The sequence below is a fragment of the Octopus bimaculoides genome, chromosome 7 (assembly GCF_001194135.2).
Source record: "Octopus bimaculoides isolate UCB-OBI-ISO-001 chromosome 7, ASM119413v2, whole genome shotgun sequence".
Lineage (NCBI taxonomy): Eukaryota > Metazoa > Mollusca > Cephalopoda > Octopoda > Octopodidae > Octopus > Octopus bimaculoides.
The window spans coordinates 58,760,563-58,773,845 of record NC_068987.1 but is presented as its reverse complement, the minus strand read 5'-3'; the positions used below and the strand labels follow the sequence as shown (position 1 = coordinate 58,773,845).

The following is a 13,283-nucleotide window of genomic DNA, read 5'->3' as shown; positions in this document are numbered from 1 at the left end:
TTTTGTGCGGGTGGCACATGAAATGCACCATTTTGAGCGTGGCCGTTGCCAGTACCGCCTGACTGGCCTTCGTGCCGGTGACACGTAAAAGCACCCACTACACTCTCGGAGTGGTTGGCGTTAGGAAGGGCATCCAGCTGTAGAAACTCTGCCAAATCAGATTGGAGCCTGGTGTAGCCATCTGGTTTCACCAGTCCTCAGTCAAATCGTCCAACTCATGCTAGCATGGAAAGCGTACGTTAAACGACGACGACGACGATATAAGTGTGTGCTGATATGTACAAATATACCCATAAAAATATATGTGAATACATATATGGTGACAGCAATTTATATAAATATATAAAACTGAGCATAGATTAAAAACTATATATATATATTTATAATAATGGTGGGTGAGCAAAATTACTTTCTTGTAATTATCGATGCCCAAGTTTCAACCATTAGAAGATTGATGAAATCAGTATCAGATAAAGTTCTGATTATAATCTATGCAGACAGTGCTTCAGCATAGACACAATCAACAGAAAATTGTGATAAAAACTTACTTATTTCCTCCTCAAGAGCTGCAACTTTTCCAGGTTTCTTAATGATAGTAATAGACCCTTTCTCTGATTCTTTTCCTTCAATTTCATAAGCAACACCTGGTAAATAAAGTGCAAAGAAGAAAAATTGAGAATAACAATCAAGAAGGAAAACAAAATGCACTAAAACTGCATTAAACAACAATATAACATCCATGTTTAATCAGTGTATTAACTCTTCAGCATTCAGGTTACATTGATTCAAAACAATATGAATAAACAAGCATTAAATTTGACAATCATGTATTATCTTGTAGCTTTGAGGTTTTTATGGGATTGCTTATTTTTTAGAATGACATTGGTAAGTAGGTGCGAGAGGCCAAATCTGACCAGTTTAAACATAAAATAGGTAGAATATTTTGAGCTGGATGTGGTAGGTCTAAATCACTGGTTCCCAAAGTGGGTAGTACTGCCCCCACCCCGGGATGGGGAGTGGAAAGATTCAGGGGTGGTGTTCAAGGAAAGTAGGGTGATAATGGGGTGACCAAGAGTGTATGATGGATGTATAGAAAAAAAAAAAGCTTAACTAGGTTAAGTTTTATTTGTGAAATATGAATTTGTTGCAGAAAGTGGTCTACAGTTATGGTGGTGAGTGGGGGGGGGGGCAGCTCAGCTCAAAAGAGTTTGGGAACCACTGGTTTAAATGTTAAAGACACTAGTGCAATGGTAGGTTCACTAATTCCACCTCATTCTGGCTTGCAGAGTCATTAGAGTGTTGGGAAAAATGCCTTGTGGTATTTGTTTTGACTGAGCTCTGAGTTCAAATTTCACTGGAGTTAACTTTATCTTTCATGCTTTCACAGGGTCAATAAAATAAGTTCCAATTCAGACAGTAGATTGGTGGCATTGTTAGAGCATCAGACAAGGTGCCATGATAAATTTGTTCTGGCTCTTTTTTCTGAATTCTTGCATGGTGGACTAAATCAATTGCTTAGTTTAACATCAACACCTGACTCATGGATACATTTAGCAAAGTTCTATTCTATCTGTGCAAGCATTCAGGCAAGGTGTCTCCTCCCAACAATCTCAAAAAAAAATGATTTATAGGCACTGCCCTTTTGTTCCTTCTGAAGCATTAAAAAAAAGGGGTGGGGGAAGGGGCCAAGTAATTAAGAATACAAAAAGCAATGTACTATATTAGGAGGTGCTGAAAAGTTTCTGGCTTTGGGTAAAAGACAATACAGGAGGATCAGTTAATGATCTCACTCAACATATTCCCTTCTCAGATAAACACACTTATTGTAGTGGTCCTTCAGTTTTTCTAAGCCCTGTAAAAGAACTTGAAAGGTTTGGTCTCCAGCCAGGCCTTTCTCAATACCTTAAAGGCCAGGAATTCTTCAGCATCCCCATTGTTCAGTGGGTTAAAAGTCATGCACCAAAACATTTGATATTTTATTTATATTGTTGTTGTTATTATTCATTGTTATTCCGGTGAGGTCAACTTTGCCTTTCATCCTTTCAGGGTTGATAAATTAAATACCAGTGAAACATTGGGGTTGATGTACTCAATTAGTCCTCTCCCCCAAAATTTCAGGCCTTGTGCCTTTAGTTGAAAGGATTATTATTATTAATTTTGTTCACCATGTATGAGTACATGTGTATTATTATTTTATTAATTTTAATCAATTCTATAAAAATTGAAACATGTCTTTGACTATCCCCGAGCTTATTGAACTTATTTTGTACATACTTTTGGACCACACTGTACAATATAGACAGACAGAGAGTCATGAAGAATGACAGACAGACAGATATGATGGGCTTCTTTCAATTTCTGTTTGTCAAACCTACTAACAAGACTTTGGTCAGCCTGTGGTTATAATAGAAGGCACTTGTCCAATGAGCCATGCAGTAGGACTGAACCTCGAACCCTGTGGTTGAGAAGCAAACTTACCACACAGCCACACCTGTACCTACATGATTACTTTTTTGACAGAAAATTATAGAGGTAATATGGTTCATTTTTAGCACAGGTCTATTTAGCTCAAGCACACTAATGATATGGAATTAAATAATTAACCAATGAGAAGCAAGCAATAAAACCAACCCATCTACATTATTTTAATTTAAGATGATACTTACCCACAGCCATGCAATTTTTGGATACATAACTGCTGTATCATATTTGTAAGCACTAAAGTGTAGAAAGTGAATTAAGTTGATAAGTATAGGTAAGTGAATTGATTTCTATGGCTGCTTCTGAGTTGCATTACATAACAAAAACATTGTCATTCCTGATTTTGATAATGCAGAAAAGTTTAGTTTAGAAATTGTGGGAAATAATGTTTTGAAATACAACACCACCACCACCACTACCTTGTAATGAAATGATTTCATTATTGCTCTATACCGGCATAGGTAGAATAAAATATAGTTGATACTATTTCAGGGATATAAGAAAAAGAAAAAAACAACCCCAGATTTCGCAATATTCAGTTGAAGTTTTTCAGGCTATTTTTCATGATCATCATTGTTTTAACTTACTTTTTTTTACGATTGCATGGATCAAACAGAATTTGTTAAAGCAAATTTTCTACAGCCAGATATCCTCTCAGTTGCCAACCACCACCTATTTCAAAGCAAGGTGATATTTTCCCCATGGCAAGACAAGTTTCCACAGAATATTGGAAATAATGGACAATGCTTGTATGACAGTGAAGCTCATTTATAACTATCATGCAATCTCAAGACAAGGAGACACAAATACAATCAACTTACCAACCTATTTTTTCTCTCTCTACACATATATATACATATATATGTATCTATGTATTTGATAAGTTTCTTTCAGTTTCCATCTACTAAATCCATTCACAAGGTTCTGGTCAGCCCAGGCTTATAGTAAAAGACATTTACCCAAGGTGCTACACAGTGGGACTGAACAGGAAGTGATCTTAACTATACAGCCACCTGTAAACCTATTTTTAAGCAAAGGATTTTCGAGCGAGATCGTTGCCAGTGCCCCTGGACTGGCTCTTGTGCGGGTGGCACATAAAATACACCATTTTGAGCGTGGCCGTTGCCAGTACCGCCTGACTGGCCTTCGTGCAGGTGACACGTAAAAGCACCCACTACACTCTCTGAGTGGTTGGCGTTAGGAAGGGCATCCAGCTGTAGAAACTCTGCCAAATCAGATTGGAGCCTGGTGTTGCCATCCGGTTTCACCAGTCCTCAGTCAAATCGTCCAACCCATGCTAGCATGGAAGGCGGACGTTAAACGATGATGATGATGATGTAAAATAGCCAAACAAATGAAAACCTAAGGAGAAGCCACAGACGTTATTACCAATAACACTAGCCAATGGTAAGGTGAAAAAGTACAAACTGAAGAGTCATCAGTGCAAATACAGCAGTAACACTGACACTTAGCTGGTGCACTGTAAAACTAAAGAGTAGTTCTTTAATTTTTATACTGAATGGAACTATTGGTGAAAGATGGGTTCTTTCAAACTGCATTGATCCAGATGGAACTCGTTATCAGCTAAAAATATATGTGAGAGAAGTGAATCCAGAGGCAGTCTTGTGTATCATAACAGTAGTTATATATGTGGTTGATGTTTAGTTTGAACTTCTACAGTCAGTGAAACGGGAGAAATGTGGAAGGAAAAGGAATTCGAAAGGTAGATCAAACGCGATAGGATTAACAACAAATCTTCAAGGGGAAGCAATCCAATACAGTGTTTGTAAAAGAGTTAATACATTTAAAATGTCGTAGTAATCTCCCATACTAAAAAAAAAAAAAAGGAAAAATACTCAAAAAAGCATGAACCTAAAACAATTTTGCTGTGAAGACAATGTCTTTGTGACAATTGCAAGCTATTTTACTGTTTTATCTTTTTTTATCTCATTCTTACATCCTATTTTCTGGAAAGATCTACTGTCATTGAAGAAGATATTCATGGTCGACACCTGAAGGGGAAAATGTAGGCACAGAGGTAAATTTCAAAGAACTGCAACACCAAAGAGGAATGTTTGTGCACAATATTGGGCAAAAGACAAGGATGCCAAGATAAAGACAGGTTAAGAGCATCAGGAAGGTTGGAGCTGAGTGGTAACAAGCTGGCAAGTTCAATCAATCAGATGGCATTTTGGGTATGGTCAAGGGTATCTATGCACAGTACCTTTCATCACTATCATTATCATCATTTAACGTCTATTCTCAAGGCTGGTCTGGATTGGACAGTTTGACGAGAGCTGGTAAGGCCAGGGGCCACACCAGGCTACATTGTCTGTCCAGGCATGGTTTCTATAGCTGAATGCTCTTCCTAACACCAACCACTCCACAGAGTGTACCAGGTGCATTTTATGTGGCACCGGCATGAGTGCTTTTTATGTGGCACCAGCATCGGTCAATTCTGTGGCAGACAGGTCTTCTTCTTCATCATCATCATCATCGTTGTTTAACGTCTGCTTTCCATGCTAGCATGGGTTGGACGATTTGACTGAGGACTGGTGAAACCAGATGGTTACACCAGGCTCCAATCTGATTTGGCAGAGTTTTTACAGCTGGATGCCCTTCCTAACGCCAACCACTCCGAGAGTGTAGTGGGTGCTTTTACATGCCACCGGCACGAAGGCCAGTCAGGCGGTACTGGCAACGGCCATGCTCAAAATGGTGTATTTTACGTGCCACCCGCACAGGAGCCAGTTTGGCGGCACTGGAGCAATGTGCCAGATATCTTGGTTCACTACCATTTCAAATATGAAAGCAGTTCTACAAAATGTGATGTATAGGGTCAGAAACTGATAGTATTAATATTTTCTGGTTCTTGAAAGGAAGCCTAATGTTTGGGATTTAGTTTTGAGTATGTAATGTATGGGGGTTCCTCATAATAAAAAGCGCTTACTTTGCACAAAATGTCTAAACTGCAAATGAATGAAACCTACATGGAGAAAGCTTAGGAATGAAGAGCAGTGAAGTGACATTATCAACATGGAAGTGAATAGTTAGAAGAAATAGCAAACAGTCTTAATGTATCAAAGGAAAATTGAAAGACACAACTGTATCATAACTCATTAGCATTTAAACCGGCCAAATTATTTTACCTGCTTTTATGTTCAAACCGATCAGATCCAACCTCTTACACCTATCCTACAATGTCATTCTAAGAATAAAACTATGACATCATTGAAATCCCAAACCTATGGGATAATGCATGATTAATACAAAACAATTTGAATAAACAGCGTTACATTTAACATAATAATCTGAATGCTAAAGGGTTAAGGGAATACCAGAGTAGATAGAATATAGGTCAGCACATAGAAGTGCCCATAAGTGAGCAGTTACACTAGACAATAGAAGTTTTACTAGTTTAAAGAGCAGCAACATTGCTTTCTGAAAATTCTCAAGGATGAGGGAAAATTAGTCTTTAACATAAGAGAATGGTTTCCAGTAGATTTAGCTCTACAAAAATTAGACATATTGTCACTGCAAAGTATGAGACTGAAACTAGCAGAGGCAGTAGTTATAACAATTTATAACAGTTTCCATCACCTTTTCACAATAGGGAATGTTTGGGCAGTAGCTGAGAGAAGTAGAGAAGTAGAAGTCTTCTTGAGAATGGTACAGTATAAAAAGGTTTCAGTTGATTGGAAAGAAGTTTTGGGGATAAATGAAATAGAAACCATCAGGAGCTGTAACTTTTTGGGATTAATGTGGTTTGACCAAGCAGCTCTATAATAGTCCAGCCAGAACCATCCTGTCTTTTACCCCAGACAGTGAATCTAGGATGTCAATGTCCAATATGTCCATTTAAAGGATTTAGCTGTTATTTCTAACGGACTGAGAAACTCCATACAGACCCTTTCATTTATTTGTGATGGTGATATAGAAAAACAATGCAGTTTTGCTGAGTGTGTATAGTATGCAGTTAGAAGCAAAACAGACAGCATATTTGATGTCTACCAATAGGAGTCTAACTTACAAAGCCATGTTACTCAGGGAGTCATATGGGAGATTCTGAAAAGCTAGTAGAGATTTACATGAAATGAGAGACCAAAAAGTCTGGCAGCAATATGGGATTTGAGAGAGTTAGTGGTATGAGTGGTACATGAATGTCATTCAAGTGAGTAAATGCTACATATATAATGTCATCAGTATCCCTCATTTTTTGGAGTAAACCATGGAAGATAGTGATTGCTCACTTAATTAACTCAGATCAAATAATATTCAATCTAATGGGTAGAGTGGGGCAGAGGCGGGGTGTTTTGAGTAAGCAGTTGCCAGAAGATCAAAATCAAGTCAAAGACAGCATTAACTAAAAGGAAAGTTGGGTTTAACCATATAGCATTTAAACTAGACATATTCAGCCCAAATATCCTAGCTGTTCTATGTTCAAACAAACCAGATCCAGCCTTTCACACTAATGTTACAATGTCATTCTAAAAATAAACAATCACATCATTGAAAGCTTGATGCTACAAGACAGTACATCGTGAATTCAAAACAATGTGAATAAATAAGCATTACTTTTGACAAAGTAATCTGAATGCTGAAAGTTTAAAAAGACAAGGGTGTTTATTTGGATAATTGGTGAGTAAATCAGAGTGAGACAAGAATGAAATGAATATAGTGTAGAAATCACTATAAATTTAAAAAGTGATTTTTCAGGACTAGTGACCAGGACTGTTTCAAATCCCAGCTATACCTGCTACACTTCATTTATGTTCTTCAAGTATTATCATCATTATTTTAACACACACTTTCCATGCTTGCATGGAATTTTTGTTGATGCAGGTTTTCTACAGCTGGATGCCCTTCCTGTTGCTAACTTTCACTTGTTTCCAAGTAAGGTAATATTTCCTTATAACCAGACATGCCTCAGAAGATTAGAAACAAAGAACACTACTTGCATGATGGTGACTCTTACTTGCAGCTATCATGCAATGTCAAGGCAAGGAAGCAGAAACACACACACACACACACACACACACTATGTATGCTACAGATTTCTCATCTATCTAAATTTCAAAACTTCATTGCAATAGGACAAATCAATCAGAAATGATCACAACATATAGCTGTTATATGAATATACTTCTCGACATTGAAAATAAGCCAAATGCATGATTAGATGAATGAATAAATACAATGAGGAAAAATACATGTTACTCCTGTTATTTCATTCATCAAAGAGACAAGCTGATTCATGTCTACAAAAGAACAACTTGTATAGTAAGAACAAAAAGACACCTGCAAAGATATCATTTCAGTTGGGAGTATCTAATTTAGTCAATTACACTGTTAGCAACTTAATTTATACTTATAACAAACGAAACTAATAGTTAATGAGCAAAACGATTTGTAGATCTTACCTGCTGAATCATACCCTCTATATTCCAGACGCTTCAAACCTGTTATTAGGGTATTCAAAATCTGTTTACGAGTGACAGGAGTCAAATAGTTGAGGTAGGCAAAAATACCTAAAATAAAGATAAATAAAAAAGGTATCTCTGAAATATATATATATGACTGATTATAAAAAATTTTTTAAAAACCCATTCATACAAAGTTTTAAAAGCATTAAAAAAAATGAAAATTCCTTAATGTTCTTTTTCTTTAATATTTGGAAAGTTAAAGGCAGTGAGCTGGCAGAATCGCTAGCATGTTTGGCAAAATGCTTTGCAGCATTTCATCCGTTTTTACACACTGGATGGAGGCGCAATGGCCCAGAGGTTAGGGCAGCGGACTCGCGGTCATAGGATCGCGGTTTCGATTCCCAGACCAGGCGTTGTGAGTGTTTATTGAGCGAAAACACCTAAAGCTCCATGAGGCTCCGGTGGGAGATGGTGGCGAACCCTGCTGTCCTCTTCCACCACAACTTTCTCTCACTCTTTCTTCCTGTTTCTGTTGTGACTGTAATTCAAAGAGCCAACCTTGTCACACTGTGTCACGCTGAATATCCCCGAGAACTATGTTAAGGGTACACGTGTCTGTGGAGTGCTCAGCCACTTGCACGTTAATTTCACGAGCAGGCTGTTCCGTTGATTGGATCAACTGGAACCCTCGACGGAGTGCCAACAACACACACTGGATTCAAATTCTGCCAAGGTCGACTTTGCCATTCATTCTTTCAGAGGTCGATAAAATAAGTACCAGTTGATCACTGTAATCAACTTACCCCTTCCCCTCAAATTGCTGGCTTTGTGCTAAAATTTGAAACCAATATTTGAAAAGTTATTTTGAACAAATTGTCTAATAAAATTTAATATGTATTCTAGGAATAATAAAATGGTATGGTATAGAGAAAATAAACCATTGTAAAATATTCACCAATAGGTGTAGCTATGTGGTAAGAAGCTTGCTTCCCAACCACATGGCTCTGGGACTGACCAAATTCTTGTGAGTGGATTTGGTTGATGGAAACTGAAAGGAGCCTGTTGTATATATTTATATGTGTGTCTTTGTGTCTGTCCCCCAAACATCGCTTGACAACTGATGTCAGTGTGTTTACAACCCTGTAACTTAGCAGTTCACCAAAAGAACTGATAGAATAAGTACTAGACTTGCAAAGAATAAGTCTTGGGGTCAATTTCTGTGACTAAAAACTCTTTAAGGCAGTGCTCCAGCATGACCACAACCAAATGGCTGAACAAGTAACAAAATATTTCATTATACCTTATTCAGCATCATCATTTTAATATCCAGTTTTTTTTAAGGCTGGATGCTCTTCTCGTCATCAATCTTCAGTCATTTCTAACCAAGGTAATATTTCCCTTTACCCAAATATGATTTCACAGACAATGGTAAACAAAGGATACTACTAGTATGATACTGACAGGCATTTACAACTACTGTGTGGTGTCTAGACACAAGTACACACACACACATCTTTATATAACATGGGCTTCTTTTAGTCTTCAACTACCAAATTCATTCACAAGGCTTTGGTCACCTTGGGGTTATAGGAGAAAAACACTTGCCCAAAGTGCCACACAATGGGACTGAACCAGAAACTGCAAGGTTGGATAGCAAACTTCTTAACCACATAGCTCCGGAAGGAACAGAGTCAGTCTTCACGATGTAGTTGTAGCTATGTTTGGATTTAAGATGATATAAGAAGTACTCAGTTACAAATAACAAACTATATCCAACCGGATACAACAGTTTCAAATTTTTGGCACAAAGCCAGCAATTCTGGAGGAGGGGGTAGTTGATACCGTTAACCCCCGTGTTCAGTTGGTTCCTGATTTTATTGACCCTGAAAGGACAAAATGCAAAGTTGGCCTTAGCAGAAATTGAACTCAGAATGTAAAGCAGGAAGAAATGCTGCTAAACATTTTGTCTGTTGTATTAAACAATTTTGCCAGTTTGATGCCATTTAGCCATCATCATCATCATCGTTTAACGTCCGCTTTCCATGCTAGCATGGGTTGGACGATTTGACTGAGGACTGGTGAAACCGGATGGCAACACCAGGCTAAGAATACAATAAAATCAAGCAAATTGGGAAATCTGCTAATAAGACATTTTAGTAAAATTTGAGAAGTAATGGCAGCCAAATCTGAGAATATTTTCCATTTAGAGATAACATGATTTAAGACCAAGACATACAGATATATTTCATATATACTAGCCTAGAAAAATGGATGCCAAAATAATGAAATTTTTGTCGACTTAGAAAAAGAAACTAATTCCAGTTGCTATTTCAGTTTCAATGAATTATTCAACTTGATAGGGCCTCAGAGAAATGATAAAGGAACAAACTGATACAGAAACATATTTGACATATTCCATTTCAAAACTCCACATTAAACTGACAAACAAAAAGTTTTCGTAGAAATTCATAGAAATGAATTACTTTCTTTTGATACCAAATTGCTCAAGAACACCCTAGGTTATATGATAGAGACTTTGTTTTAAAGTGATCTACAATTAATCTTCCATCAAAATTTCATCCTAATTTGTTCCAAACACCAGCTTAATAATGACAAAATTATTTGTTTTAAAAATATAAAAAAGTTAGTGTATTCCAACAGAAATATGGTAACAAAAGGGTTAAAGAAATATTGGGTCATCCCATAAATAATGCAATTTTTTCAACTGCATGAACTTTAAAGTCAGAGGGGGACGGGATAAACTACTGGCATCAACTTATTATAGAAGCAGGTAGAAATTTTACTTTTATTCTTAGTGCAAGTTTTGAAGAGTACAGTTCAATTTTATTAGTTATTTTTTCAAAGCTATAATGGAAGTGACAAAGTAGCATATTTTGCTTTATTAGTTCAATAAAGGCACCAATGCAACAGAAAGTGTGAGGAATATTAATGCAGTATATGGGGATCAGACAATAAGCGTAAGCCAGTGTTAACGGTCGTTCCAGAATCTACAGCCTAGAAGACGAGCCTGATCCTGGAAGATTTGTAGAGCTCGATGAGGATGTCCTGCAAACCCTGGTGGAACAAAATCCCATCGTAACTGTTGAGGAACTAGCAGAGAAGCTCAGATTTGGTCATTCAACCATTCATCGACACCTGCATGTCATCAGAAAAGTCAGCAAATTGGGTCAATGGGTTCCTCACAAACTTTCCAAGTCTAATCGCACAGAGAGTAAATGTGTGCTCTTCTTTGCTGTCATGTCTCATGAACAAACCTTTTTTTGACCGAATTGTGACTGGTGATGAGAAATAGGTTCTCTATAAAAATGTCAAGCACTGAAGACAGTGGGTAGGGAAAGGAGAAACACTGGTACCCCAAGTTAAAGAAGGTCTTCCCCCATGTAAGGTGTTGTTATCTGTTTGGTAGGATACAAAAGGTTCAGTCCACTTCGAACTTTTAAACCCAAACCAAACAATAACAAAGGAGATCTACTTCGAGCAGCTTATGTCAGCACTAGAAGAAAAACGACCATCTTTGGTTTCAAGACAAAAGTTGTTCTGCCATCAGGATAATGCCACATACTGCAAAGATGACATTCCAAAGGCTGGAGCAGTTTGAACGGGAAATGATATCTCACCCACCATATTCGCTGGACATTGCCCCATCTAATTATCATTTATCCCACTGTCTTCAAAATCATTTGGACAGAAAAAAATATTAATACTGTAGACAAGATCAGAATAGTACTGGAGGAGTATTTTTCGTCATGGACAAGTGAATTTTGGACGAGGGGGTCTTGCAAGTCTACCAGATAGATGGAAGAGCATTGTAGAAAATAAAGGTGAGTATATTCTAGATTTAAAAAGAACTTTGTTTATCTTAATTTTGAAAATAAAAGTATTGAAGAAGAAATCGTATTATTTATGGGATGATCCAATATTAACAATGAAGCCATTTCACTCCCAGTTATCAATGATAGTTGCAAATACTAAATAAGTTTTAAAAATTTATTTTATACTTGTAGTTTCCACAAGATATATCTATATTAGATATTAAAGAGCTAAACTGTCAAAAGCGATATCTCACAGAAATTACTGCGGTTTCTGTAATGGAAATGTTAGGGTCGGGCAAATATTAAGTTTTTTTTATTATTATTATTTATATATTTCTTACAAGCCCATTTATTTGAAAGAGAGGGCAACAGTTTATACTGTGTATTCTTCTCAAGAAGATTTCTACCTCCCAGCTACTGCCTAAACATTTCCTTATGAAAAGGTGATGGAAAAATATTACTTTCTAAAAAGAGAAACATTCTGGAGGAGGGAATAATCAATTATATGAATTGCACAAGTTCATTAACTCTTAATTAATTAACACTGAAAGGCTGCAAGACAAACTAAATGCTATTGTTTAGTCACAGGTCCAAACTGACCAATGATAATCCAGCTGTGATCAACCTGTCATATTTCAGACAGCATATGTAGGAATCTAGGACAACACTGTCCAAAATGTCCTGCCTTGTTGAAGTTGTAGAGAATGAGTAAAAGAAACATTTAGCTACCATTTCTAGCAGACTAAGCAAACCACTATGTTATACCCAACAGACTAACAAACTTCCCAAGAGTTTATCATACCTGAATGGATTTATAAGTTCTTATTCTACTACCAGTATAGATGTCTTTTGAGAAAGACTTATACAGTTCATTATAATCAGTTTATGTACTGTAAATGTACGGGCATTAGGCTACCAGTTCACATTGAGGGTTCTACTATAGATATTTCATTCCACTTTGGGGCTTTGACAATCTTAGACCATTTCTATATATCAGAATACTTACAGAGAAAGAAAGTAACAAATTTAGCAGAATTTCTGTTTATCATATTTTTCACTGCCCATTACCAAACTGAGTGCTGATTCCACACCTGTAATTCTAACTTTTAAAGAGTGGTTTGCACTATATAAAAAAAATGCCCTTCCACCTAAATTTCTAAAATTATATTTTCCTGAGAGGCATCAAGCTGTTAGATCAGGTTATGAAAGTTACAGAGAGGGTCATAGCCCAACTAATTAGGGAGAGAATCAATTTAGATGAGATCCAGTTTGGGTTCGTGCCAGGTAAAAGCACTACTGATGCCATATTTCTAGTAAGACAGCTGCAGGAGAAATACCTAGCCAAGGATAAACCTCTATACCTGGCTTTCGTTGACATGGAGAAAGCCTTTGACAGGGTCCCCCGATCCCTTATCTGGTGGTCAATGAGGAAACTTGGGATAGAAGAATGGTTAGTGAGAACTGTGCGAGCCATGTACAGAGATGCTGCCAGTAAAGTGAGGGTTGGAAATGAGTACAGCAATGAATTCCGGGTAGAGGTAGGGGT

At 37.1% G+C, this 13,283-nt stretch overlaps 1 protein-coding gene across 2 annotated transcripts in view; it reads right to left on the bottom strand.

The window, feature by feature from the left end:
* The window catches only part of LOC106875022 (glutamine--fructose-6-phosphate aminotransferase [isomerizing] 2), a 67,269-nt gene that overhangs the window by 48,833 nt on the left and 5,153 nt on the right, over positions 1-13,283 (bottom strand). For both annotated transcript variants that reach the window (XM_014922975.2, XM_014922974.2), the window contains exons 2-3: positions 7,902-8,009; positions 549-644 (exon numbers count right to left, since the gene is read on the bottom strand). In XM_014922975.2, coding sequence (XP_014778461.1) covers positions 549-644; positions 7,902-8,009 — 204 coding nt within the window. The remainder of the gene's footprint in view (positions 1-548; positions 645-7,901; positions 8,010-13,283) is intronic.